At 46.6% G+C, this 25896-nt stretch overlaps 10 protein-coding genes across 10 annotated transcripts; 3 read left to right on the top strand and 7 right to left on the bottom strand.

Moving 5' to 3' along the window:
• Nucleotides 1-20: 20 nt before the first annotated feature.
• Nucleotides 21-1767, bottom strand: V1516DRAFT_675420 (putative diphthamide synthesis protein-domain-containing protein). The gene has a single exon (XM_066922250.1). It carries the CDS (start codon nt 1691-1693, stop codon nt 50-52), a length of 1644 nt encoding a protein of 547 aa, XP_066777483.1. The 5' UTR covers nt 1694-1767; the 3' UTR covers nt 21-49.
• A 135-nt stretch (nt 1768-1902) lies between these two features.
• V1516DRAFT_675418 (UbiA prenyltransferase family-domain-containing protein) lies at nt 1903-4039 on the top strand. Its single transcript, XM_066922249.1, has 2 exons — nt 1903-2508; nt 2581-4039. The coding sequence occupies exons 1-2, from the start codon at nt 2266-2268 to the stop codon at nt 3661-3663; spliced, it is 1326 nt and encodes a 441-aa protein (XP_066777482.1). The 5' UTR covers nt 1903-2265; the 3' UTR covers nt 3664-4039.
• Nucleotides 4040-6145: 2106 nt separating this feature from the next.
• V1516DRAFT_624902 (uncharacterized protein) lies at nt 6146-7105 on the bottom strand (the record flags this gene model as incomplete). Its single annotated transcript, XM_066919686.1, has 1 exon — nt 6146-7105. A coding segment is annotated over one exon (960 nt), but the record flags the coding sequence as incomplete, so codon positions are not given.
• A 1990-nt stretch (nt 7106-9095) lies between these two features.
• On the bottom strand, nt 9096-13039 carry V1516DRAFT_675410 (glycosyl hydrolase family 65 central catalytic domain-containing protein). Its single transcript, XM_066922248.1, has 3 exons — nt 11655-13039; nt 10850-11584; nt 9096-10417 (listed from the first exon to the last, which is right to left on the bottom strand). Exons 1-3 carry the CDS (start codon nt 12951-12953, stop codon nt 9446-9448), a joined length of 3006 nt encoding a protein of 1001 aa, XP_066777480.1. The 5' UTR covers nt 12954-13039; the 3' UTR covers nt 9096-9445.
• A 530-nt stretch (nt 13040-13569) lies between these two features.
• On the top strand, nt 13570-17040 carry V1516DRAFT_675409 (armadillo-type protein). The gene is made up of 5 exons (XM_066922247.1): nt 13570-13888; nt 13956-14019; nt 14076-14181; nt 14233-14378; nt 14438-17040. The coding sequence occupies exons 1-5, from the start codon at nt 13749-13751 to the stop codon at nt 16952-16954; spliced, it is 2973 nt and encodes a 990-aa protein (XP_066777479.1). The 5' UTR covers nt 13570-13748; the 3' UTR covers nt 16955-17040.
• On the bottom strand, nt 16897-17886 carry V1516DRAFT_675405 (2',3'-cyclic-nucleotide 3'-phosphodiesterase). Its single transcript, XM_066922246.1, has 2 exons — nt 17714-17886; nt 16897-17635 (listed from the first exon to the last, which is right to left on the bottom strand). The coding sequence occupies exons 1-2, from the start codon at nt 17718-17720 to the stop codon at nt 17043-17045; spliced, it is 600 nt and encodes a 199-aa protein (XP_066777478.1). The 5' UTR covers nt 17721-17886; the 3' UTR covers nt 16897-17042.
• Nucleotides 17887-17918: 32 nt separating this feature from the next.
• On the top strand, nt 17919-19494 carry V1516DRAFT_675404 (Inosine/uridine-preferring nucleoside hydrolase domain-containing protein). Its single transcript, XM_066922245.1, has 2 exons — nt 17919-17993; nt 18047-19494. Exons 1-2 carry the CDS (start codon nt 17952-17954, stop codon nt 19367-19369), a joined length of 1365 nt encoding a protein of 454 aa, XP_066777477.1. The 5' UTR covers nt 17919-17951; the 3' UTR covers nt 19370-19494.
• V1516DRAFT_345583 (uncharacterized protein) lies at nt 19418-20611 on the bottom strand. The gene is made up of 2 exons (XM_066918933.1): nt 20303-20611; nt 19418-20253 (listed from the first exon to the last, which is right to left on the bottom strand). Exons 1-2 carry the CDS (start codon nt 20316-20318, stop codon nt 19466-19468), a joined length of 804 nt encoding a protein of 267 aa, XP_066777476.1. The 5' UTR covers nt 20319-20611; the 3' UTR covers nt 19418-19465.
• Nucleotides 20612-20847: 236 nt separating this feature from the next.
• Nucleotides 20848-24539, bottom strand: V1516DRAFT_675397 (tRNA synthetases class I-domain-containing protein). The gene is made up of 5 exons (XM_066922244.1): nt 24230-24539; nt 24140-24181; nt 24033-24088; nt 23863-23977; nt 20848-23819 (listed from the first exon to the last, which is right to left on the bottom strand). The coding sequence occupies exons 1-5, from the start codon at nt 24243-24245 to the stop codon at nt 20905-20907; spliced, it is 3144 nt and encodes a 1047-aa protein (XP_066777475.1). The 5' UTR covers nt 24246-24539; the 3' UTR covers nt 20848-20904.
• Nucleotides 24540-24719: 180 nt separating this feature from the next.
• On the bottom strand, nt 24720-25859 carry V1516DRAFT_675396 (Orotidine 5'-phosphate decarboxylase domain-containing protein). The gene has a single exon (XM_066922243.1). The coding sequence runs from the start codon at nt 25725-25727 to the stop codon at nt 24915-24917; it is 813 nt and encodes a 270-aa protein (XP_066777474.1). The 5' UTR covers nt 25728-25859; the 3' UTR covers nt 24720-24914.
• Nucleotides 25860-25896: the final 37 nt, after the last annotated feature.

Below are 25896 nucleotides of genomic sequence, written 5' to 3'. Positions count from 1 at the left end.
AATAGCTTCTATGCTACAGTAAAAATACAATATTATTATACAAATTGTTCTATTCAGGTATGTAATATCCTCTGGCAATGCCTGTCCGTCCGATTTCTAGCCTTGCAGCGGTTTCCTCGTCCTGCTCTTGATCTGTACTCTCGAAATCAGATCCCAGACCCTTCCAAAACTCCCGATCTCGTAGGTAAGCCGCCGCCGTCGAATAATTACTAGATCCTCGGAGCGTCAGATCTCCAGTTGCACGAACATTTATTGCTGTAGATGATGGAACATTAACGTCCGAAATTGCAACCTCGAGATGCTTTTGCTTTCTGGAAGGCCGATACAGCGGTCGTGCGGTAACGTAGCGCCCTGTCCTTGGATCAAATTCAGGTGGGGCGTCGTCGTCCTCATCTTCATCCTCGTTCTCATAATTATCGTCATCATCAAGTGAAAACTCATCCACTTTGTTTGCTAACTCGAGAACTGAGTCGAGTTGCAAAATCCATTCGCCACCCGCCCACTCCACTTCTGGCTTCAATGCCGACAGAAGTTCCCAAGGAGTTACAATCGGTTTATAAAATTCGCCTGAAGAATCAAGAATGATGCCGCCTCGAGGACATCCAATTATGACCCAAGCGTCAATAACGTCGAAATTCGCGAGTTTTGCCACGTTAGGTTTGCCAACCGCAATCACATAATGTTTTTTCCCTGCTCGTTTGATGGCCGAAGACAGCGAGGTGGCAAGCGCAGCTGAAGCCCGGATAGAAAGTGTGTTGACGAGAACTCCGATAGTCGCAGCAGCACGAGCCGACATCATTGCCCGATAGCGTCGTGCAAGAGGAGCCCGAGGAAGATCAATTAAAGAAGAGCTCACAGGGTCGATCAGAATGGGCGGCGTAGAGACCAAGGTTGAGAGATGAAGAAGAGCAGATGGAGGAAGGGCACCGAGATGGATTAAGGTGTAGTTTTGTAGCTCAGTTTTTAATTTTGAATGTGCTCGATTTGGTAAGGCTGATGTAGAATTATAAGTTTTTGAAGTCGAGGGATCAACGACCGTGGATTCGGGAACTGCAGTCTCGAATGGCATATCTGGATCTGTCGAAACAGAACTTGACAAGTAAGGTGCAGTGAAGATCAGATTTGGATATTCGTTTTCTAGCAGTTTTCTCAGCGGCTCGATGCAGGTTTGAAATGTAGTTTCTGCAAGCAAAATAAGATGTGTATCGCGGTCGGTTATCGCAAACCTGATACAGTTGGCTAAACATTCTAAATCGATTGCGGTACGACCGAAGACATATATGACAGGAGTAGATACGACTGGATTAAGACAAGCAACTCCAAAATGCACAACTACCTCTGCGTCAACATGCCTAGCAGCTACTTCGTCGACACAGCATTCAGAATATGAAGTATCACCCAGTATATAGAGCTCTGCCTTGTTACTGAGAACCTTCTTGTTCAGCTCAGCCTGTAGAGTCGACGAGACCGCAGTAGATTGTGAGATGAGACTGTCAGGAAATTGTAACGCTATTCGGGTGTATTGTTCGTCTGCTATGATGCGGGCTACTTCACTGATCTGATACGCTAGGTCGAGCTCACTAAAATCTGGTAGTGGACTGTCTGGTAGAGCAGCCGTACGTGCATATACCGGCTGTGATGAGAGTACAGGCGCAGAACTCGCCAGACCCTCGGAATCAGGAAAATCTGACATATTCAATAAACTATTGACAGGAAGAACCGCATTCTCCTTTGCAAGTTGTTAGAATCCGAATGATTAGAAATGCACTAAAAATTATTTGTTCATCCCATCCCAAGTTGAATTTGACGTTGGATGTGCGGCGAGTTCAAACCGCTCAGTGGATGTCAGCGCAGGTAAGCGAGTGACGGGATCGTTGAAAGTCCAATCAAATTAGTTTGGAGGTGAAAAAAGACAAGAAAAAAGGTTTCTATTTGAGCGAGGATATTCGGCGGTTCTCTATTTGACCAAGATCGAGAAAGCGTGTTTATTGTGCTGAACTTTTTTTGCTGAATAGAGGAGAACTGGGAACTAAAACCAAGGCTGCGCGAATTTGTTTGCGCGAGAATCGCAGCTAGCTGGTACTGGGCCGACCTGATATTAAAGAATCTGAGGAAATTATACTGCAGAAAGCTGGCATGCATACGAAATTTATATATAATACGGTGAAATCAACTCGATAAATTCCAAATCGACTTTTTGATCGATCTACGCAGAGGGCTTTGCGAATTATAGTCATATTTTTTAACAGTCTCCCGAGTTGAACAATGTCGCTTGCCGGATCAAGGTTTGGTATCCTTGCCTACAATTCAATTAGTAGACAAGCGACATCACCGGCTGGAATGCTCGCGCTGACATTTCGAGAGCTGCACAGATGTTCAAGACCAAAGGAAGATATAAGGTCATGGGCGAGAGCTTATACTAGTGCGTCTGCGTCGAGAACTGCGACCGCAGAAGCCATTAGTGCACCGCAGGTCGTTCCTGCGGCGGAACGGAAAAATACAGTACGAGTAAGTGTGTCAAGTCTTGTTCTGAAAGACGCGGAAGAATCAAGAACAGCTGTTTTGTTGACGCGACTTTAGTTTAAACCACCACCTCTTTGCCATGGAGAAGAGCCAGTGGCCACGCCTCGAAAAAGGCCGTCGATCATTTCTATATATGCGCAGCTAGCCAAACCGCGGCTTACAGCGTTGATTGTGCTGAGTGCCATGTCGTCGTACGCGATAGCACCAGGCGGACCGGAGCTAGGGCTTTTAGAAGGGTTATCTGCGCTTGGTTGTCTAACGATTGGAACTGCTCTGACAAGTGCGAGTGCAAACGCGCTCAACATGGCGCGAGAGCCGGAGTTTGATGGCATGATGGCGCGGACACGACGGAGGCCGATTGTTCGAGGACTAGTGACGCGCGAACAGGCGGTCATGTTTGCCATCGTTTCTGGTCTCGTTGGCGCGGCTGTCCTTTATTTCGGTGTGAACGAAACCGTGTCTATTCTGGCTGTGTTCAACATTGCACTGTACGCAGGACTTTATACGAGCATGAAGCGGACGTCAATTGTAAATACATGGGTCGGAGCTGTTGTGGGAGCGATTCCGCCGCTGATGGGATGGGTGGCTGTGGAGGGAGCGGAAGGACTGCTAGAGCCGGGAGCGTGGTGTCTTGCTGGACTGCTATATGCGTGGCAGTTCCCGCACTTCAATGCGCTGAGTTACAACATGCGTGACGAGTATCGAAATGCAGGTTACCGCATGGCCGCCTGGACGAATCCTGCCTTGAATGCACGAGTCGCGCTTCGCTACAGCGTTGCGATGATTCCGCTGTGCTTGGGCATGACTTACTTTGGCGTGACGGATCGGGTCTTTGTTATCGACTCGTCGATCATGAATGCATGGTTGATTTGGTGCGCGGTGCCTTTTTGGGTGGCCTGTCGGACTATGCCCTCTGCCAGCGCGGTTGCTTCTGGTACTGCTACGTTGGTGAGCAAGGCGGCTGCGACTGCTGCTAGCACGAGTGCTCGTCAGCTGTTTTTTGCGAGCATTCTACAGCTGCCTGCTGTTCTCGTTCTGGCGATGGTCCATAAGAGCGGCCAGTGGGCTGGTGTGTGGACCGCTTTGGAGTCGCTACGCGGAGGACCTGGTCGGTCGGTGGTGACGGGCGAAGCCGATTAGACTGCATGTAAATAGACGTAGCGCAGCGCTGTCTCGAACAGTGCTGTGCGCCCATCTCTAATTCCGCGAGCAATATATTTTTGTATATACGGTAGATAAGATTAGTGATATGTACGTGTAAGCGATGTATGCGATGCATGCGATGCAGGCGATGGCCGAGAGCATTGGACCAAGCTAATGGCGTAGCGCTCATTCTAGGACCGGCTTAGACGAGTGTTGAAGCTGCAGGATTTCATTGTGCATCTGAAATCTTCTGCCGGTCTAAAGTCTGTCTAAAGTCTGTCTACTGTCTGTCTACTGTCTATCTACTGTCTCTTCGTAAATACGCTCTGAGATGGACAGGCAAAATAAAATAAACCATAATACTGATCACAACAAACAAAACAAACGAAATAAAAGTAAATCAAAGCAAAGCAAAGCAAAGCAAAGTAAAGTAAATCCCAGCCGAAGAGAACTCAGCCGGCAAAATGGAAATAAAGCGAGTCTGCCCAGCAAACACCGCCGACCGTTGCCGGCAGATGTTGTATACGAGGATGGAATGGAAGGAATGTCCACTCTTCCCCTTCCTTAGGTACATTCACAGACAAAGGCTAGCTCCAGGCCGACCCCGACTGGGCTCGCGCAAGCAGTCTGACGACGTTTATTCACTAGTCCTAGAAAAATCCAACTGAGCTATCGTAACGCTCTGTTTAGACGAAACCTGGACTTACGTTGACCATTCACTCCTCAAAACCTCAGTCCAATGCTGTTTTGTACTTGCTATGTGTACTGGCGCCAAACCTTCCTCTGCTGTCTGCTGTCTGCTGTCCTGGCTGCTGCTCTGTCGGGGCCGAATCTTTCCCACTTCACTAGCGTCCGAATTTTAAGCGCTAGTGACAAATGCTACTCTACTGGGACGTAGTTCCACGTCACTTGGCGTCCGCGTGCCATGCAAGACATCCCCCACCATGTGCAATCTCATGTAATCATGTAATCGCGTCCATATTCAATATGACCGACAGAACCTTGTTTCTCGTCACAAGGCACCGAATCAGAAACTCAATCTCGCTAGTTCCTCTCGGCGCGTTCATTTCCTCTCTCTGGCTTTTGTTCTGACTTTTCTCGTCTTCCGGCTTCAGTCCAGGTTTGTTGGCCTGTGTCGGGGCCTCCAGGCCTACCCTCCAGGCCTACCCACCCGTCTGGCCTGTCTGGCCTGTCTGGCGTGTGCCAGGCTCGGAATCCACGTCTAGACAAGATTCAGGTATCACACTCACAATATTGCGGTCGTCGTCATGATTGACATCTTCGAATCGCCTCGAGTCGCTGCATTCTGTTTTCAGTGCACCCACTGCGTGCGCGACTTCCAAATCGGCTTGTTTGTTGTTTGCTCGCTCGTCCGCAAAAGTGCTGCTGCATAGACGACTCAGCCGGCGACAGTGCAGACTAATTACCGTACTCTTAGACCACACAACTGCTTTTGTCTTACATCCCACTGCGCGACTCACATAGTGTAGCGGAATATGCCGAACTTTTGCTGCTTCGACCTACTGTGCGCTCAGGCAGCAACATCAGAGCTGAGGACCCAGTTTTATTTATATATACAACTCGCCACAACTGGACTCGCGAAGGCTCGCATTCGCGCAGTCATCAATCAAATAAGCGGATGAATTAATGAATCGATGAATGAATCAATGCAGAGAGAAACATAAAAATCAACATAAACATAAACTTAAACTTAAACATATCAAGATAATTCCACAATAACCAAGTCAATATCAATTACAACTATGATCCAGAGATACAGTAAAATGAAATAGTAGCACGTCAAAACAAAAATACAGTAAAACTACCGCACGAGCGCAGCCTTGGTCTTGCCTTCATTGCTGGTCCTCACATCCTTGTCTACTGTAGTCGCACTCTCCGCTTTTTTATCCACTGCCTTTCTTTGGGTCTCTTCACTACTGCTTGCCTGGTTGCTATTAGCACCACTTATCGCTGTCTCAGCAACTCCTCCGACTGCTGTTTTCTCTTCTTGTGCTTGTCCGACCGGCGCAGAATTCGGTAGTATTGGCGGGGCTGCCTCACTATTCGCGCCCGCTCTGTGAAGCTGAGCAAGCGGAGGCGCGTGCTCAGCTGCAACTGGATTAGCCATTCCTGGAAGCTGTATGGCTGGCCGCGGTACGTTTTCTTGCTGATTCAGATTGTCTGGATGATCTTTAGATGACCCCACCGGACCTGACACAAGATTTGGCGTCGGCGCCTCCACAATGTCGTCGCCTTTCTGAATCTTGAAATTAATTCCAACGAGCGTGTCGTCATCCACAGGATGACGGAATCTATCACTCGCTATCTCCGGTCCAACCGCAATCGTTGATCCGGGAAGTGTAGAACCTGCACCCGCAGCTCCATCAGTGTTAGGTGTCGCTGTTCCGGGTGTGTTCCCAAATATCGGGATGTCGACTCCTCCCTCGGGAACAAAGGACGTCTGTGGTTCCACTTTATCCAGCCAGTTGAGAATCATCATCACCTTCAGCAAATTTCCACGCACACCAGAATGCTTGCCATCAAGCAGGGTCGACTGCACGGTAGAGTTCCAAGTACCTAAAACATCAAGTCCTTGCGATCCACCCACAGCACGCATACCGATCTCAAACATCTGCAGCGCCTTCGTGCCATGCTTCAGCAGATCTCGATCGATCATGCCTGGTCCAGATGAACCTGGCGTAACAAACAGCTCAGCACGGTGCACGCGCCGACCCATCCGCTCGGAAACAGTTCTCTGAATCGAAGAAATCCAGGATTGTGTCGCCGATACATCTAGATCATTGTGATGTCCTTGTCCATATATGAACGCAACAGGTCCCCGGTTGGCACGGGCGGACGAAATAGCCTCTCCAAGCGCAGCAAGCTCGGCCGACGACGGAGGATTAGTAGTCATTACATGATTCTGCACATTAAGATTGCGAGAATCGCACTTCAAACTCGCACGATCAAATTTAGCAACATCATCCGAATTAAAAATACCCTGTAAGCCGCACTTCAGTGTGTCAAACTGTCCATCGCAGAAGCAGGATTCTCGTTCATCGACACGGAAATTCCATTGAGTAACAGCGCCATAACCAAGATCCTCACGTAGAAGAATATGTAGTGCCCCAACCAAATGTCTCACCATAGAGTCGCCGATGAATAAGATCTTGTCGTAGCGCGAAACAATGCGGCAAATGTCTGCTCGATCATACCAGCGCATGTCACATCCGCGCGGCATATACGGTGCATCGATGCCAATACGACCCCCGTCCGACATGGCTGCAATCAGCGACGCCTTGTCGTTGCAAAGTGGCTCAAATGGACGATGAAGTTCAAGCGACGACACCGGGCAGGTCTCCTTGTTGGCGAAGCGAGAGAAGGTGTCCATAAGGTCAGAAGCACGCGTCGCGGGATCGGGGATAGGATAAGCGTGCATAACGCCAGGATATGCGATCGAGTTGAGGTCGAAAACCTTTCCTGTGCCAGCACTGCGAATAGTTCCATAAGGGGGCTTCACGCCATCTCGTGAGCTCGCAGCGGAGAGCTCAGTTACCGAGGGTGAGGAAGGAGAAGAGTACGAAACCGAGAGAACCATCCAGACAAAAATGGAGCCGACGATGGCCATGACGAGTCGCGGCGGTCGTCGTGCGACGCGCATCACTGGACGGACATGACGAGCGTATAGATGTGAGAAGTTAGGCAGGGGAGAGGATGGGTCGCGCATGTGGAGCGCTGGGGACGATGGTGGAGAGTAAAGAGAGGAAGCCAGAGCGGGTGCTGAGGACGAGGCCGACGATACGGGAGACAATGGAGGTAGTTGATGGGGGGCAGTGCCCATAGTTTTGCAGAGTGAAAATAGAGGAAAGGGAGAGAAAAGAGAACGAGAGAAGAATATGACCGATGGTGAGAGGGTGACGGTGGGAGAATGCGCCGAGCAGGATGTCGCTGTGGTGCAGCTCAGTCGAGGTATATGTAATGTAGGGACTTAATGTATGTATGTAGCAGCAGCAGCAGCAGCGGCAGCCGTAGTAGTAATTTGTTAGCAGCGGCGGTTGCCTTAGCTTAGTGCAGGGGGAGAATTGGGAGCAACAACCGCAGCAGAAAACCTTAGCAGCAACGTGAGTGAGCGTAAGCGTGAGATCTGTATCTTCACAGAAGCAATATATCTGGAGCTGATATCCAAGAAGAAAACTTCGAACGTCTGTAGATTTCTAGTGCTACACCTAAACGAGAGAATGATGCGGTTTGTTGGGCTAAGCTTGATAAGTTGGCAAAACACGGCAACGAGGCAGATGGGAGTAGTCGCAGATTGCAGCGAGGCGGCCAACGGTGGACGGTACACGGCGGAAAAGAGCGTGGAGAAAAGGAATTGCGGAAGAAATCAAGCGCAGGCAAGAAGAAGTTGAAGAAGGAAGAGAGAATCGTGAGCTTATAAAGGTTGTCTGTTGATGGAAGGTCAAGCGAGGAGGGGATTGAAGACGTTAGCCTGGCTCGTTAGGCTGGAGTGAGAGCGCTGTTAGTAGCAAAAGTACTACTAGTACGGTCGCTCCTCGTAGCTTTTTTGGGATGTTGCTAGTGGACGTGATGTTAATGGAGAGCACAGAACAGAGACTAAAGAAAGACAAACTTGACGAGGACGGGGTCGAGCACGAGCAATATCTGTGTCGCGCGCTGCCATTCGACATACTGCTCAGTAGACAAGGCAAAATATTGAATGATTGGAGTGTCAATATACAGCTCTTGTGTGCGCAAAGATCTCGTCGTCCTGTATGCTCTTACTTTCATATCTAAGGTCCTGTTCGAGCTGTTCGAGCTGTTTGAGTTATTTGAGCTGTTTGAGCTGTTTGGGCTGTCGGATCGGTAAGATCTGTTCGATCTGCTGCATCCGCTGTATCTGCTAGATCTGCTAGATCTCTGATATCTTACATAGTCTAACGCTACTCTTCGACTACGACGACCCACCACCTGCTATCAGCGCCTGCATCTCCTTCTTCACACGTTCCTGTTCTCTCGCATGCCCTTCCTCCTCTGTCTTTCCAGCCGTCGCGTCAACTATCCTCCGGCTGCTCTGCTTGACAACTGATGGCGGCGCGGTATTGCCGCTAAATCAGCCTCCGCAGCAATACTTGGGTGCGCCTAGCCGCACGCCAGTGCCAACGCTCTGGCTCTGGCTATTAGTGCTCCCCTAATCCGGTAACTGTCATCACGTGTGACCAAACCTTAACTTGTTTGCGTCAAAATTAAGGCCCTACTTGCTAAATCAGGCCTTTCCTCCTGGCGCTCCCTTTCTTGTTCGGGACAGCCTTCTACACGACACTGATCTTAGAGGCCCTTGGCTGCGACCAGCAGCCCGTTCCCCTTCATTCTCCTGTTCCTCTGCACTTTCCATTCCAGCGACTTTTGTCTGGCTCTTGCTCTGACTTTTAGCTTCATTTATTAGATTAAATATCTATGGTACTGGGGTCTCACTCTCGTCTCTCATCAATCCTCGCCTTTCACAAAGTGATCGCTCGCCTGATCTGCGCTGGTTTACTCGCTTATCTTGCTCGCAATGCTTTCATCCAATACCCCCTTCCAATGCTCTCAGATCCTCCCCTTACAGTCTATCGTCTACTATATCCCTACTATATCCAATTTACATCATTCTTCATCCATACTTCTTACATAAATCCCACATATATTCATTTTTCTCGTAATATCATTTCCCTAATCATCCTAATTGGACTCACTGTGTGTGCCCCCATCCGAGGAGGCCCCCTGGCTTGTCGTCTCCTCTCTATCGCACTAGAATCTCAGCTATATGAGCTCCCTCGCTCTTACCGTCCTGTCGCCCCTCAATAACAACCACTATCCAACGAACTTGTCGTTGGTCTAAATCCACCTCATCGTACTGCCCACTGGCTCCCGCCTCCGCGTTTACTTCCCCTGTCTGTTGCTGTATCCATTCGACACGATCCATCTTGAATCGTCCGGCTCCGTGGTGCACCCCTACAGACATTCTGCGAGGTCTCTCGCGACCATACTGTACTGAGACGCCTGCAATAGCCTTCGTGGCTCCATATTTACCTGTGACATCAACAACAATCGCTGTCGCCTGCTCTGTCTCCGGCTGCCAGGTCGTCCCCGTAGAGCCGTCCACTGCGGCAATGGGAAACTGGCCCAACGTCCACGAGCTATTCGACCACGCCCTCCCACACATGTCCTCATATTGTTGCTGGCTTCTGCTGCCGGCATAACCATCTTCGTCCTCCCCGCCGTCGTCTTGAAGAGCTCCCTCGATCTCGTCCCAGCGGAGCACCACGCTCTGCCCAGGTACAAGCTCAAGCTGCGTCCGCCAGATCTGGACGGTAGTAGCCCCTTCCTGCTCACACTCGTCCCGCATCTTAATTCCTACTCCGTTCGCTGTCACGTTGACGTCGAACACCCTGTTCCGCCATTTCATTCCTGAAGCTTCGATGCTAGTGTTAGCTCCCACAATTGGCCCCACGGGCCTCCACGGTGAAAGCTCAAAAAAGTCTTCTCTCGCTCGAAATCCTATCAGCCCGTGAGTTATCGCTTGCAAGTACCCCCCGTGGCCCGTTAAAAAGGGAAAAGCTGCCTGTCCGTTGTCATCGGCATCGTCGTCTTGAACCTCCGAGAACTGATAGAACGGTGCTCGCAAATAGGGTTGCGATGCCTTGAGAAGGTAAGTATACACGACACATTTCTGATTCGCGCGGGCTGCGTCGATCATGTATATTGCCCATGTCTATTTCTGCAGTTAGAAGCTACGCCATCACACCTGTCGGCACTCAATATATCTGCACAGTTGTAGTACAGCGATAAAATGCATCTGTTTGCCAGTCCGTCTGTTCGCAACTCCTTCTTTATCCGTCCGTAGCATGTCAATGTCATTGCTGTTCTGCGGCTTATCCATCTTCCATCACACTGCTTCGACGCCCCACAGTATTATTAACGTACGGTAGCTTCCGACGTATTTTTCTCGTCGAATGCTGCCGAGCATGAGGACACATTGCGTACTCGTCTGTTACGAGCACCCTTGCAAAAACAATCTGGATCAATATTTGACGCTAAGTCGCAGACGAAGAACGAAAACCACAATAGACTATTTGCTTCATACTTGCCTGCAGATGCATTTCTCATGAATGTACTAATATTCTGTTCTGTGTAGTTTACTTACCATAGCTGGACCCTGCGCACTCTGAGCCTGTCCGTAGAAATCCATACTGTGTCTTAGCACCGTTTCGTTGATTCCTTCGTACTCTAGCGGATACCCCAACATCGACACATCGGCCTGCTTGACTTCCAAGTCGGTCATGTTCATATCACTGTACTCGAGAACAATCCCTGCTTGTTCGTCCTCCGGTATGTACATATTTTGCTCAATGTTGGCCCACTTCGCGCTCGTCTTATTGTTATCAGTCCCTACTAGCTGGGCCGCACGCCCAGCCCAGCTCATAACCTTCACTATCCCCGCATTAGTGTATGCCCCGTTGTTGACATGATTACTATATTCGTCGGGATCGGTCATATTGAACATCTCGTACGTCGTATGGTTTGTTATCGGATCGACCCGCGGTTGGACCACAGAAGCAAACATATCGGCCAGATCCCGCAAAATCGGAAACCCTCGTTCTCGAAGCCACTCGGTATCGTTCGTCAACAGAAACTGATTCCAATGTGCTTGAGCTATGTCCACATTAATGTGATACTCATAGTTCACGCAAGGTCCAGTCGCAGTACAATTGCCAAACCGACCAGCCGTCCACGGATAGATTGCTCCAGAAAGATTATACGACTGTGCGTTGGAAACAGCCATCTCGTGCTGTCGCTGACGAAAGTTGTTGATATTGAATGCGTACTCAGGGTACAGCACAGATAAACTAGGAAACATCCAAGTGTCCGCGTCCCAAAACTAGATTAATAAATACTATCAGCTATCATTCAAGGATTCAAATGCAAACATTTGCTCGTAGTTTACTTACCACCATTCCTCCATATGCGTCAGATGATAGTCCACTAACTGCAATCGATGTGTCTCCTCGTCCAGCTTGCTCTGAACCGGATCTCACCGCACTCAACAGATGAAATAATGAAGCTCGAGTCGTGATCTCGAGTTCCTTTGCTGCTTTAGTGTCTCCATGTATATTGATATTTCCGCTTTCCCACGTCCTCTGCCAACTCAACTGGTGGCTCATCAGAGCCAGTCTCCAACCTATCATAGATCCAATCCTAGCAGTGTAGGCTGCTACTCTGCGAGGCGCTTGATATGCATCCGAAGATGCAATGCCAACATACTTTTCCACTGTGAATGTGCCATCCATAGGGTCGAGTGTCACATTAAATGCTTGCGACACCGTGGAATGTCGATGAGAAGCGTATTTCCATAGGCCCCGACTACCCATATCCACTGCTTCAGGTTTGGAAAAATTCAAGTGTGAGTATTCCCACGCTGTCACATTCGTCAGACCCCAGGGCCGCACCCCGCTGTAAATTCCAGTAGGATCTTGTGAGGAGTAGTTTGCTCCTAGGTCTACCGTACGAAACGATCCCTCTCCGTCCAATACATCAGCAATTTCGATGGTGATTCGTTGAGAAGGTCGGATTTCGAGTCGAACCATCCCCAGACTAGCAATCGCCCTATGAGCTAGGACAGTGTATCTTAGCCAGATGGCATTCGATTCAATTCCTTGAGGGAGCCATTCCAGTTCTGTAGTAACAATTCCATTCTTCAATGACATTGATTGAGAATAGTTTCGCACATTTTCCGCAGAAGTTTCAGAGTTGAATATTTCATTGTATGCTCGAACGTACAGTCCACTCCATGCAGGGACTGTTGAGATGACACTCTCACCGCCTCGTTTGAGCAACTCAGGATAGTTATAACCCGGCGTGTTTTCTTGCAGATCCCAAAATCCTGCCACAAATGCAGTTGCAGCTCTTGTGCTAAAAAGTGGCCATCCGTTGGTTTGCACTTGCTCTCCATTGGCATAGGCAGTCATGTCGACGGTAAAGCCTGCTCCTTGGACCGGCAACCGATGACCAATATATCCATTTGACACATATGCTTGGATCTGATAATGGTTTTTCCCATATTTCGTATTTGTCAGCACCCAATTATCGCTATCGTAGGTGGTATTGACTAGGAACTCGTTGCTCTCTACTCCCTCCCCTCCGATCAATTGCTCACGAAGCAGTCTGGAATTAGAAGCTGAGCCTATTGCTCCTATGCAGAATTCCGAAAGAGCAGCTAGCGATAGCAGCAACTGGCCTAACTTTTTCATGATTTGCTAGTCAGTTATAATAATTGCCAGCTAAATCCCTTTTTAATTCGAATCAATCGCATTGACAGACCATAAATGCTGTTTGTCGTCGTGAAGTCTTCGAGGGTTGCACACATGCTACCGCACATCTGACGTCTTTACTTGAAACTCCCAGCTTGGGAGACGAACATGTGACCTTCAATTTCCTCTGCTATAATATGCTCTTCCTCCAATGCAATTATCTCGAATAGTTTCTGCCGAGATGAAACTTCAAATATGCTGGACATGGAGTTACGATTTCAGCATACTGGCTAACTCAGACTGCTCAGACTAAAGTAGTTGGGCATCTGATCTCAGAAGCCAAAGCCTCTTGACACTTCCTGCGCCGTAGGTCAGCCAGCTTTTCAGAATCTTTAATATCAAATCCTGATCATTCATATTATCCTCTTCTTTCCTTCAGTCGATTACTAAAATTTATTATTGTCATAAATATGTAGCTTTTCCTTCTCGTAATTACGTAAAAGATTACGTCGACTGGCAGCGACGTTCACAGATCTATGAGCCCCTTGGATGCTTACTGACCTTCGTCTGTGTTCGATTCTCAACTACGATTTGCCTGTACTGAAATAACTACGTTCTTCCTATTCCTTGCATACATTCGGTCTATCTGGAACTAAGTCTTTGGATCGATCGATCTCCGAGTTCATCTAGCAGATAAACTGAAGGATTTGTATACAGAATTGGTTTATTTAGAATTTGATCGTTTTATAGCAGCCACGCTTTTCGTCCTCATTAGCAGAAGATATATCATCAGCCATGCCCACGCTGACTTCTGCAGAGCCATTACTGGCTTTGCTCGATGAGCCAGATCAGAGCCTTCAAGTTTATGCTCTTGAGCAACTTAATGTTCTTGTTGACGAATTTTGGGCTGAGATCACGGATTATATCACCCGGATGTAAGTTCTAGTCTTGCCTAATTATTTGATCGGTCGCATTTAGTCAACTAACATGGAATGTCTACAGAGAAGAGCTTTCAGAAGATACTCGATTCCCTCAATTTCATCTTGCTGCTTTAGTTGCTTCCAAGGTGAATTCAAAAGCAATTATATAGTTGATGCGTTTAGACTGATAAATCGCGTTTAGGTGTATTACAATTTAGGAGAATTTGATGAGTCTCTAGAGTTCGCACTATCTGCGGGAGAACTGTTTGATCTATCTGTCAAATCCGAATACGTGGAAACTATTGTTTGTATGTTGTTTGTTTTATTATTATTTGAAGTCTTGCTAACTAATTTTCCAGCTAAGTGCATAGATAAATACATAAATCTCTCGCAAGCTCATTTCGACACAATTCAAGCTAATCAACTTGAACCACTCGATCCCACACTTGTCGCGGTTGTGGACCGCATGTTTTCCCGTTGCATCGAAGAAGGCGAATACAAACATGTAAGTTTCATAGTTAATATTAATATTGGGATCTGAGTGTATATCTGACATGCTCATAGGCAATCGGTGTCGCTCTCGAAACCAGACGTCTGGATACTATCGAAAGCTGCATTAATCATGCATATGGTACTGTCCTTCCGAATGGGAATTCAACTAATGGGGACATTCTAGACTCCAGGAGCTCTGAAGTCGCTGGTGCTGAACTCATTAATTATGTTTTTGAAGCTTCAATGTCGCTAGTGTTGAATAAACGCTGGCGGAACGCCGTCCTGTCTCGAATAGTTGCTTTAGTGATGAAGCATCGCAGTCCCGACTACTTCACTGTTACTAAAATTTTGATTCATCTTAATGATCCTCTAGAGGCAGGCAAAATGTTTCAGAATCTCTTGGCCGAAAATACTGAATCGTCGCTGCTGACTGCCTACCAGATTGCGTTCGATTTAGTATCGTCCACCTCCCAGGAATTCCTTGCTAAGGTTGTCGCAATTATCGAATCGTCTCAGTCACCGGCATCGGAAAAGGTGCTTAAGATTCTTAGTGGCGTTCCCTCTCTTGATGTGGAGCTTACGTTCTTATATGACAATAACAAGGCTGATTTATATATTCTCAACAAAACCAAAGATACTTTGGATGCCAGAAGCTCGATTTTTCACAACGCAGTTACTTTTGCAAATGCATTCATGCATGCTGGTACCACTGCCGATGGATTTTTCCGAGACAACTTGGAGTGGCTGTCAAAGGCAATCAACTGGAGCAAATTTTCAGCTACTGCCGCTCTTGGAGTTATTCACAAAGGTAATCTTTCTCAAGGTATGACATTATTAAGTCCCTATCTACCTAGTGAGCGTGCTCCTCAAACTAGCGGTACCAAGTACTCTCAAGGGGGCTCTCTATATGCTCTTGGTCTGGTATTCGCGGGTCATGGAAAAGATGTTTTAGAATATCTTCGCTCCCAATTGGCGGAGGGTGGAAACTCAAATGGACTTGAAGGAGAAGTTGTTCAGCACGGCGCTTGCTTAGGTGTCGGTGTGGCTGGCATGGCTACTTGTGATGATGATATCTATGATGAGCTCAGAGCTATTTTGTTTGCTGATTCTGCGGTAGCTGGTGAGGCTGCAGGTCTTGCTATGGGTCTCGTCATGCTTGGATCTGGTAGTGAACGTTCTGTCGAAGAAATGTTACAATATGCCCATGAAACTCAGCACGAAAAAATTGTTCGAGGTTTAGCTGTTGGTATGGCACTACTCATGTATGGCAGGGAGGAAGCTGCAGATGAGTTGATTGACACTCTTCTTGACGATCAAGATCCCATCCTACGCTACGGTGGTGTTTTTTCTATTGCTCTTGCATACTGTGGAACTGGAAACAATAAGGCCATTAAGCGATTGTTGCATCTTGCAGTTTCGGATGTGAACGATGATGTTCGACGTGCCGCTGTGATGTCCTTGGGATTCATTCTGTTCCGTAATCCTACGGCAGTCCCTCGGATGGTGGAACTTCTTGCAGAATCATATAACCCACATGTTAGGTATGGAGCTGCCTTAGCGCTCGGTATTTCCTGCGCTGGAACAGGTTTACCTGAAGCCATCGAGCTTCTTGAACCTATGCTCAAAGATCCCACGGATTTTGTACGACAGGGCGTTTTGATTTCTCTTGCTATGATTTATATTCAGCAGAATGAAAAGACCTCGCCCAAAGTTGCTGCAGTCCGAAAGACATTTGCTGGTGTAATATCAGAGAAGCACGAAGATGCCATGGCGAAGTTTGGTGCTTCTCTTGCTCAGGGTATTATTGATGCAGGCGGTCGCAATGTGACCATTTCGCTCGAGAATCGACAGACAGGGACATTGAATATGAAGGCTATTGTTGGCATGACCGTTTTCCTACAATTTTGGTACTGGTTCCCTCTGACATGCTTTTTGTCGCTTAGCTTTACCCCAACGGCTGTGGTTGGTATTCGTTCAGATTTGAAGATTCCTCAGTTTAGTTTTGTTAGTTCTGTAAATCCCAGCCGGTTTGCATATCCGCCTAAGAACGAGGACGTTGTTGTTAAGGCTCCTGAACGTGTTGCGACTGCTGTTTTGTCCACCACAGCGCATGCGATTGCTCGTGCAAAAAAGACCGAAAAGGAAAAGGCAGAAAACGAAATGGATATCGATGAGAAGCCAGAGGAGGTTCCAGACAAAGATGATGCCGAGAAGATTGAAGAAGTACCGGCTGCGACCGAAGTCTCCGATGATGATGAAGATGATGAGTTGGAATATCCCGAGATTCTGGCTGAAGATGAAGTCAGCGAGAAACTCGAGAGTAAAGGATTTAAGGTTGACAATATGACGCGTGCTTTGCCGAGCCAGCTCAAGTATATTTCGTTTGCGCACGATTCTCGTTTTAAGCCAGTAAAGAAATTTCGGCAGTCGGGAGGAATCATTGTTGTTGCTGATAGTGCACCTGCACGAACCAAAGCTGAATTCATCCGTACCATTAGGGAGCGAAACCTCCCTCAGGAGGAGTTGGATGAGGAAGATGAGGCGCCGGTTCCAACTGAGTTTGAATACGAGACCGATACCGAACTCTAGAGTTTGAACGAGCATGTATAAAGAGCGGCTAGTTTTATTAAAGATGTAATTTACTAATTTTAAAAAATCATAACGTTCGCGCCAAAGATTATAAGTCTCTGTAAGCTAGGCATTTCCATTTATCAGCTGAGCCCTGAGTTTCATACAGGGCAATCCTACCACCGGACCAAGACGAAATACTAGCAGTAGCAATTGAGAGATTGGCCTTATCTATGGCTCTATTCATTGTCTCTTGTGATAAGGGCCAATCAGCCATGTATACGAGGCTGAGGTGAGGATCGTATTCATTTCCAGTCCAGATTTCTGCTGATCCAGGAATAAGGGCGTAGCCCGGTACGAACGAATGACGGACTTTGGACGCCAAATACAAAAGTCCCGCAGATCTTTCGACTCTAAAAAATATTTTTTTAAAATAGGCAGGTCCAAAATCGACAGACGTGAGGTTGACGTCTAGTGAAGTTGAGGTCGTCGAGGATGAGGAAGAAAACAAAGCTGCTGCGAATGCGACAATGACTTCAGGGTCTATAGTAGGTGGGATGTTGCTTGTAATAGTGATATGGGGAAGGAAATGAGGATTCGTTTCGGCTGTACTAGAAAGTTCATCAGATAGAGAGGCAATCAAAGAGGTTAATGCGCTCGTTAATGGATGTGAAGGAGGTGGAGACAGCCATAGAGATAAGCCTAAATCAGACGCAGTCGCGAGAGCTAGTCATTAGATTGTTGAATTTAATTCGATTATGACTTTGAAATATTGCTTACCGGGCATTCTGTATCTGTATCAGTCTCTGCTTTTAGTATATTATTTTACATAGTTGATGTAATTTGTGATAGATATAGAGATGTCTTGAAGCTTCGGAAATGTGCATAGGGCGCCTCAAACCGTGAGGCTTCGAGGACAGCAAAGTGATGATATCCGATGGTATTAAGCGTATTCGCACGCAGATAGATCTGCTGATTCTACAACAACTGTACGAACTGTCAGGTTGAAAATTTACGAATGGGGAATTCTCGAAAATTAATTATCGACTGTGATCCTGGAGTAAGTATTGAAAGGTCAAAGACATAAAGATAAGAACTAATAAGCAAATTCAGATTGACGATGTGCTGGCATTGATCCTGGCGCTCAACTGTCCGGAGGTGGAGATACTACTGATCAGTCTGTGTTTTGGGAACGTCAACGTGACTACATCAGTTCGAAATGTAGTTGCGACATTTCAAGTACTGGAAACAGATTCCCAGATCCGAGCCAAATCAGATATTTTCCCCCGGCTTCCGTATACTGAAAAATACGCGAGCAGCGAATCCTGGCCTGTTGTCGCTCTGGGATCTCGCGAACCAGTGTCGAGTCGACGAACAGTCGGAGCTGAGTACTTCCATGGCTTGGACGGATTAGGTGATGTACATACTAAAGTTCCCGAGTTTGCGGTGCACGAGTCGTATGTCTTGCCGTTTCTGCCGGAGGAGGACTTGTCAGAGGCAGAGAAAGTCGCCAGACAAGAAATGCTAAGAACTGCCCGGGGATATAAGCCGACGACCGAGCCATCATGGCGAGAGATTCTTCGTGTGTTACGAGAAGAACCGTTAGGAACAGTCACGCTTGTTGCGATAGCGCCCTTATCGAATATAGCACGCGCTGCGATGGAGGACCCTGTAACATTCTCAAGAGTAAAAGAAGTCATATGCATGGGTGGAAATATCGATGTTCCAGGAAACATGACTCCTTTTGCGGAATTTAACTTCTATGCAGACGTTGATGGTGCAGCCATTGCTCTGGCAACCAGTAGTCGAACGCCATCGAGTACTCTACCACCTTGCGCTACAGCAATGGCTTCTAGTTTTGACCAGCCAGATGTGAAGGCCGTGACTTGGGTTTTAGTACCGTTAGATATGACAAGCAGACATCGATTACGACAGGCCTGGTTTGACGAGAGATCGGCAGAATGGGATCGCACGACGTCTGATGAAACATTGGCAAGCTCGGCTCTCTTAGTCTGGATGGGAGCATGGCTCGAAACGGCATTTCGAAATATGGACGAGTTCATCGACGAGACTTGGTATGCATCTATCCATGCTACCGCTGAGCAGGAAGATGGTGTGAAAGGCGCATATATGAATCTGCATGACCCATTGACGATGTATTATGCAGTACTGTCTGATTTCGACCGATCCAGACTATTCAAAATTCAGGAAAATGTAGATATGCGGATCGAAACTGTTGGCCAGTTTACCTGGGGAATGTGTATTGTTGACCGGCGAAAAATAAAGAAACGCAAGTGCGGAGAGCCTGATCCAGAAAGAGACATTGGCGATTGGTTGGTCGAGAGAAAAGGGAATCGAATAAATGTTGCAGTAGATGGGCCGGGGTCAAAAGCGTTTAGTTATTACCTTTTAGACAGTATTTTCGAGAGTTTGTGATAATATATTCATATTTACAGAATCGAATTCACCAAAACGCCGTTGTAGCCCAAAAAGAAGGTCCCCAATCTTTTCTAGTCGAATAAGAGGCATTTTTTAGCCCGTCGTGTTCTTCACCAGCGAACGCGAAACAACCACTTGTCGGAATCTCGCAAGAGTATTCGACACGAGCTTTGGATCAACTGGGGGAACGCCACGCTCTTTTCTTTTTGAGTCGATGATAACAACAGCTATGTGTCTTGGTAATTCTGGCCCTGCATATGCCAGATCGCGCAGCAAAGATTTCTCGTCTGTCGTGAGCGACTTCTGCGAGACCAAGTCTTCAGAGAAACCGTGGTTATGCAACACGTTAGACGACTTAATATACCAGCTTCCAGATTTCTTATGGTGCCAGCAATTTAAGAAAAACGGGCATCCTGTGGACCGCGTGCGTCCAAATGTTGATCTTGGCTTCGACTCACTCGGATCTTTGCGGATGTATTTCGATGTCTTCGCACGTTTCCAGCACTGGATTCGAATATGCTCTGGTCGCGACGATGTTTTAGATAGTCGAAATCCAGATACCTGTGCGTATTGGTTTAGATGCAAGAGTAAAGCATCTTTCGATGGGAATGTTAAAGATAAATCGAGTCGCTGCTCGGGCTCGACTAGAAGTGGTGATGCAAACTCCACGTCGGATCTCTCTCCTGAGTCCCCATCTAATTTATTATCTTCATCTTCTTCCTCTTCCTCTTCGTTAACATCGTCAGGACCAAGTGTATCAAGCGACCCATCAATCCGTGAATCTATATGAGCACTTTTGGAATGCAGGAGCACATGTGAAGAAATCGCAAGATCGTCTCCCGGAAGCGTTGAAAACGATTCAGCGAGTCCAGACAGCGAGACTAAGATATTAGCACCATAATAACCAAAGTAGCACATAATCTCACATACAATCGGAAATATCCATGAGAGTATATAATCACCAATCAATCATTAGTTCATAATTCTAAAAGTACAAGCTCATTATGTTCTAATTATCCTCGAACCGGCTTTAACTCCATTCCCATGCAAGCCGCAACTTAGCGATGAGCTCAAAATGCTCCAAAAAGGGCTGTTCTCCCATAAACCCACATCGACGCGTCAAACGCGTTACTAAAGTAAGACGAAAAAAATGGATCAAAATCTCAATCAAGATGAGGAGATGATTCTTGAGGAACTTGTCAAAATCAGACTCACCTGTGACCAAATGTACGTTTATTTTGTTTTTCCTGCGGTCGACAGGGCTACATACCGCAGGTTTATTTCAAATACATTTCTCCAACAATGACAAATAGAAACCAAAACCTCGAACGCACAGTCGAAATGGTAAAAGACGGCGGAGTACACCCTCTTGCCGCTATATCAGCTCTCCAATCAGCTAAGTCAGTATACACTCTTCTTCTACGATTATCTGGAATTCCTATTCCCGCCGACTTGATCAATTCGCAAAGCCAAAGTTAAATATTACGACTATATATTCAAGCACAAGCTGCTTTCCACTGAATATTACATTATTACGCTCTCAATTTCTCGAAATCTTCAATCATAGCTTTCAGACCGTCGATTTCAGCAGATAAAGTGTCAAGACGCTCGTTATTAGCCTTCTTTGCCTCCGGATTCGCTTTAGTCTCGTAATCCTTGTTGAGCATCATTTTTTCTAACAAACTTTTCCCCTTTTCAGCTTTCAATAGCTTATCCGTTGTTTTCTTCAGTTCTGCATCCACGTCAATAATTCCCTTGAGCAAAACTCCCACTGAGATATCCTTTGATACGACACTGAGTCCAGTTCCTTCAGGAAATGATTCTTCCGGACTCACGAGAACTGTCATTGACTGAAACGATTTAATCAGTGATGCAATGCTTGTCGTCTGCGCTTCCACGGCAATCTTCAACTCTTGGCTAGGAACCTGCACATAAATCGGTGCTCCTTTGGTGATTCCATATTGTGTAAGCAATGAACGTGCAGATTTCACAATCGCGAAAACTGTATCATACATTTCCACGGCTGAGTCATCAATTAAATCAATACGATAAGTGGGGAATGCAGCCTTTGTAATGGTAGGCGTCGTATCTCCTTCTCGGCGCGGAAGACGCTGCCACAGCTCCTCAGTCAAAAAGGGCATGAACGGATGAATCAATCGCAAAGCTCCGTCCAAGCAAGTATACAGTGTATTCTTAGCAGATGATTGTTCTTCCAGAGTACCTTCCAAAATAAGAGACTTGCTGTTCTCAATATAGACATCACATAGATCGTACAACCAGAATCCATAGACCGCGTTCGTGGCATTGAAGAAGTCTCGTTTTTCAAGCGAATCGCTAATATCCTTAGCTGCAGTCGTAAACTTATGAAGAATCCATTTTTCCACAAGAGATTCCTTGCCGGTGACTACGATGTCAGCAGGAGGCGTATATTCGGGTCCAAGACGTAAAAGCGCGAACTTGGTAGCTTGATAGATCTTGTTACAAAACTTGCGGTATCCTTCAACACGCAGAATGTCCAAGTTGATATCCCTCATACCCGTCGAATATGCACAAAGGGCAAATCTCATCGCATCCGTTCCGCATTCCGGAATACCGTTCGGAAAACTCAGTTTCTGACCTGCCTCAGCTTTTGCAATCTCCTTTGGATCAAGATTTCCTTCTCGCAACTTATCATGCAACTGCTGAAGTGGTAATCCAGTCGTGACATCCAAAGGGTCAATAACGTTACCAAGAGATTTGGACATTTTTCGGCCCTGTGCATCGCGAACAAGAGAGTGAAGATAAATCTCTTTGAATGGAACAGAACCTGTCAACTTGATACCCAGCATAGCCATCCGAGCAACCCAGAAAAACATAATATCCCATCCAGTCTCAAGCATAGACATGGGATAAAAATCTTTCAAATCTTTGCTTGATTCGTTTGGCCATCCCAGCGTAGAAAACGGCCATAAGCCGGACGAAAACCAAGTGTCTAAAACATCTTCATCCCACTCTAGAGTAAAAGTTTTTCCTGGAAATTTTTCTTCAGCTTTCTTTTGGGCTTCATCTTCATCATTTGCAGCAACCCACCACTTCTGTTCCACAGGATCTTGGTTCTCGCCATCGATTCTCACAAAATAGGCTGGTGCACGATGCCCCCACCATAATTGACGTGAAATACACCAATCCTGAATACCTTCCATCCAGTTGAAAAATTCCGCATCAAATCCTTTAGGAAGTAATACCATTTCACCATCCGTTAACGCCTTTACGACGGCATCGGCCATCGCGCGCTGGCGAGCCCACCATTGGGGCTTCATGATCGGCTCAATAATATCTCCAGATTTTTGGCAAACGGGAACAGTCATTTCGTTCTCTTTTGATTCAATGAACAGTCCTTCCGTCTTCAGCTTCTCGATGACGGCGACACGAGCATCGAATCGCTTCATTCCTGCCCAAGTTCCGCAATTCTCGTTCAAAGTGCCATCATCGTTGAAGATATTGATGAACTCAAGGTCGTGACGCTTACCAGTCGCATAATCGTTAGCATCGTGAGCAGGAGTAATTTTGACTGCACCAGTCCCGAATTCCATATCCACAGCTTCGGAATCTGTTATAATTGGAAATTTTCGGTCCAAAAACGGATGCACGACAAATTTACCATGAAGGTGCTTATATCTAGGATCGTCCGGGTGAACAGCAACAGCTGTGTCACCGAACATCGTCTCTGGCCGAGTGGTGGCGACAATAAGCTTCTCGTCTGAGCCGTCAACCTGATAAGCAAATGAGGTAATAACACCAAATTCCACAGGCTTGTCATAGCCGGGGACAGTCAGAAAAGTGCGGCCGGGAAGTTCTTTGCTGTCGACTTCGAGATTAGACAAGGTTGTATTCATAGCAACACACCAGTTCACGAGGCGATTGTCTCGATAAATGATCCCTTCCTCAAATAAACTGATAAATGTCTTTCGAACGGCAGCAGAAAGATTCGCATCCATCGTGAATGCCTCACGGGTCCAGTCATAAGATGCACCGAGACGTTTAGACTGGTTTTTGATCCGGACATAGTACTCATCTTTCCACTCCCATACGCGTCTGATAAATTCTTCACGGCCAAGATCGTGTCGTGTGATCTTATGCTTCTTCCAGAGCATTTTCTCGACAACGGACTGTGTGCTGATCCCAGCATGATCGAAACCAGGAAGATACAATACAGTTTTGCCGCGCATACGCTCCCAGCGAATTAAGGCGTCTTGCAGAGAGACAGTGAGAGCGTGTCCAATATGCAAAGCACCTGTGATGTTAGGAGGAGGGGCAGGAATGGTAAAAACACCCTCCGGCTTGATTTTTCCGTCGGCGGTGAAATCAGGCTTGAAAAATCCTTCCTTCTCCCACCACTCATACCAACGAGCTTCCACAATTTTGGGATTGTAGGATTTCAGAGCCGGATGCTCAAGGTCAGGAAGAACTATTGGTAAGTAGATGCAAGATAGTCAATAAGGTACACATACTTTTCTTTTCTCCAATTGGAGTTTTCTCTTCATATTCAACTACAACGTCTTCCTTCTTAATAGGCTTCTCCTTCTGAGCCTTTGCAACAGATTTATCGGCTTTGGCGCCTTGTTTCTAGACATAGTCAGACTAGGGTGCGAGACAAATGGATAGACGACGATAAAGTTACCTTTTGCTTTTCCATGAACTTTGCAAGTTTTTCAGCCTTCTTGCGTTCCTTTTCAACTGAGGGTTTAGATAGATGTTAAACTAAATAATCGCAACGGTAATACTCACGCTCCTTCTCGGTCTTTGGTTTGGCCGAGGGCTGAGAGGGGACTGAATGGATTAGATTTTTGTTCGTAGTAAAGAGGTTCCAGCACACACCTGCTTCAGTAGCCATATTGCGATAGAATATGAAAATCTAAAACACTCAGTTTTGTACAGTCTAACTTAGATGATTTGAACCGAACTTCAAGGTTACGTACTGGCGATATTTGAATCGGACAGGCGAATCGTGGGTGATATCGCAACAGACGATAACTGAAGGACAACGTGGTGACACAAGAGTCAATGCTAAACAGCGGTATAAACAGCAGCAGTGATGAAAAAAAAGACTCGAGGCAAAAGAAAAGATTGACCGAAATAAGAATCGAGCAAGCTAATAATTAGTGATTCATCGTAAAAAAGTGAGTAATCGCCGCGAGATGAGTTATTGCTGCAAATTTAGAGAGCGCCTCACGATGTCTTGACACTCTCACTGGACAGTATGTTACACATTGCACAGGAATTCTTCGTTTCTTTCGAATTCGTTGGCTGAATAAGGCAATTGGACTGATTTATCTAACCATTTAATGATATATACGACAAGACTATCTAACGAGAATAGACAAACTTATTTTATTAACCCACAAACCCAAACAATGATACTATAATACAAAATATATACATAACCTACAGAATTAGATGTATAATTATTAGAGTAACTACAACTACATCTGCAGATTAAAACACGGCAACTTTGAGCACATTGATCATTAATATTTCCAAATTCAGCGTCCATTATCCACCTCTAGTTGGAAATACGCGCAAGATAAGCAGACCAACCAGCAGATCGGTATCTGATTGCTTCAGCAACATGATCGCGACCCTTTCCAATAATGCCTCTGCCAACAATCACGATGTCAGAGCCACCAGAAACAACTTCGTCAACAGTGCTGTATTTTTGGCCAAGACCGTCACTTTTCACATCAAGCCCAACGCCTGGAGTCATTATGATGAAGTCTTCATCTGGCTTTCCAAGTTTCTTCATGGCGATGAATCCAAACACGAAATCTGAGTTCGCACGAGCAAGGTCAACGGTGGCCTCAGTATACGCACCTGTCGCAAGGTTACCACTAGAGGACATTTCTGCGAGGAGAAGAAGGCCTCGTGCATCGTCTTCCCCAGTCGGAGCTGCCTCCTTAGCACCTGCTTTGAGCCCATCTACAATTCCAGGACCAGGAAGCGCATGAGCATTGGTAATATGAGCCCAGCGAGCAATGTGGAAAGTTCCAGATGTGTATTGAGACTTGACCGTGGAACCAATATCGGCAAATTTGCGGTCTTCGAAGATCAAAAAGTTGTGCTTTTTCGACAATGCAACCAAAGGATCTACCACAGACTCGTAGGAGAAGTCGTCCACTATGTCGATGTGAGTTTTGAACACACAAACATATGGTCCTAGAGAGTCAACGAGACCGAGGAGCTCTTCCTTAGAGGACACGTCGAGCGAGACACAAAGATTGGTCTGTTTCTCAATCATGATGGAAAACAAGCGACGTGCAAGCGCCGACTTGTGATTTTCCAGTCGCTTTTCGTAGGAAGATGTAATTACCGAAGCCATTGATCGTAAAATGCTCTGTTTCGCTGATGCTCCAAGCTGGCTAAGCCGGAGGAGAAAAAATATAAGAAATAAAATAAACAAAACAGAGTTGACCAGCAAGATGAAGGTGAAAATTTTTGGAGATAAAGTTTAATTTGCCGCATGAAATAAAAACCTTGCTCGGCTGGAA

This window comes from Lipomyces oligophaga (genome assembly GCF_038497815.1).
Source record: "Lipomyces oligophaga strain CBS 7107 unplaced genomic scaffold V1516scaffold_4, whole genome shotgun sequence".
Classification (NCBI taxonomy): Eukaryota; Fungi; Ascomycota; class Lipomycetes; order Lipomycetales; family Lipomycetaceae; genus Lipomyces; species [Lipomyces] oligophaga.
The sequence above is the reverse complement of the archived record's forward strand: the minus strand, read 5'-3'. Positions and strand labels throughout refer to the sequence as shown.

What these genes read in the sequence shown, in the direction of transcription:
- V1516DRAFT_675420 (XM_066922250.1), bottom strand. Translation starts at nt 1,693, where the DNA reads ATGTCAGATTTTCCTGATTCCGAGGGTCTGGCGAGTTCTGCGCCTGTA.
- V1516DRAFT_675418 (XM_066922249.1), top strand. Translation starts at nt 2,266, where the DNA reads ATGTCGCTTGCCGGATCAAGGTTTGGTATCCTTGCCTACAATTCAATT. An exon ending in AACGGAAAAATACAGTACGA is followed by an intron (nt 2,509 to 2,580) that starts GTAAGTGTGTCA and finishes ACGCGACTTTAG; the next exon opens with TTTAAACCACCACCTCTTTG.
- V1516DRAFT_675410 (XM_066922248.1), bottom strand. Translation starts at nt 12,953, where the DNA reads ATGAAAAAGTTAGGCCAGTTGCTGCTATCGCTAGCTGCTCTTTCGGAA. An exon ending in ACGCATATGGAGGAATGGTG is followed by an intron (nt 11,585 to 11,654) that starts GTAAGTAAACTA and finishes TTATTAATCTAG; the next exon opens with TTTTGGGACGCGGACACTTG. An exon ending in GTGCGCAGGGTCCAGCTATG is followed by an intron (nt 10,418 to 10,849) that starts GTAAGTAAACTA and finishes CTGCAGAAATAG; the next exon opens with ACATGGGCAATATACATGAT.
- V1516DRAFT_675409 (XM_066922247.1), top strand. Translation starts at nt 13,749, where the DNA reads ATGCCCACGCTGACTTCTGCAGAGCCATTACTGGCTTTGCTCGATGAG. An exon ending in ACGGATTATATCACCCGGAT is followed by an intron (nt 13,889 to 13,955) that starts GTAAGTTCTAGT and finishes GAATGTCTACAG; the next exon opens with AGAAGAGCTTTCAGAAGATA. An exon ending in CTGCTTTAGTTGCTTCCAAG is followed by an intron (nt 14,020 to 14,075) that starts GTGAATTCAAAA and finishes AATCGCGTTTAG; the next exon opens with GTGTATTACAATTTAGGAGA.
- V1516DRAFT_675404 (XM_066922245.1), top strand. Translation starts at nt 17,952, where the DNA reads ATGGGGAATTCTCGAAAATTAATTATCGACTGTGATCCTGGA. An exon ending in TTATCGACTGTGATCCTGGA is followed by an intron (nt 17,994 to 18,046) that starts GTAAGTATTGAA and finishes AAGCAAATTCAG; the next exon opens with ATTGACGATGTGCTGGCATT.
- V1516DRAFT_675397 (XM_066922244.1), bottom strand. An exon ending in AGTTCATGGAAAAGCAAAAG is followed by an intron (nt 23,978 to 24,032) that starts GTAACTTTATCG and finishes GACTATGTCTAG; the next exon opens with AAACAAGGCGCCAAAGCCGA. An exon ending in TCCAATTGGAGAAAAGAAAA is followed by an intron (nt 23,820 to 23,862) that starts GTATGTGTACCT and finishes ACTTACCAATAG; the next exon opens with TTCTTCCTGACCTTGAGCAT.
- V1516DRAFT_675396 (XM_066922243.1), bottom strand. Translation starts at nt 25,727, where the DNA reads ATGGCTTCGGTAATTACATCTTCCTACGAAAAGCGACTGGAAAATCAC.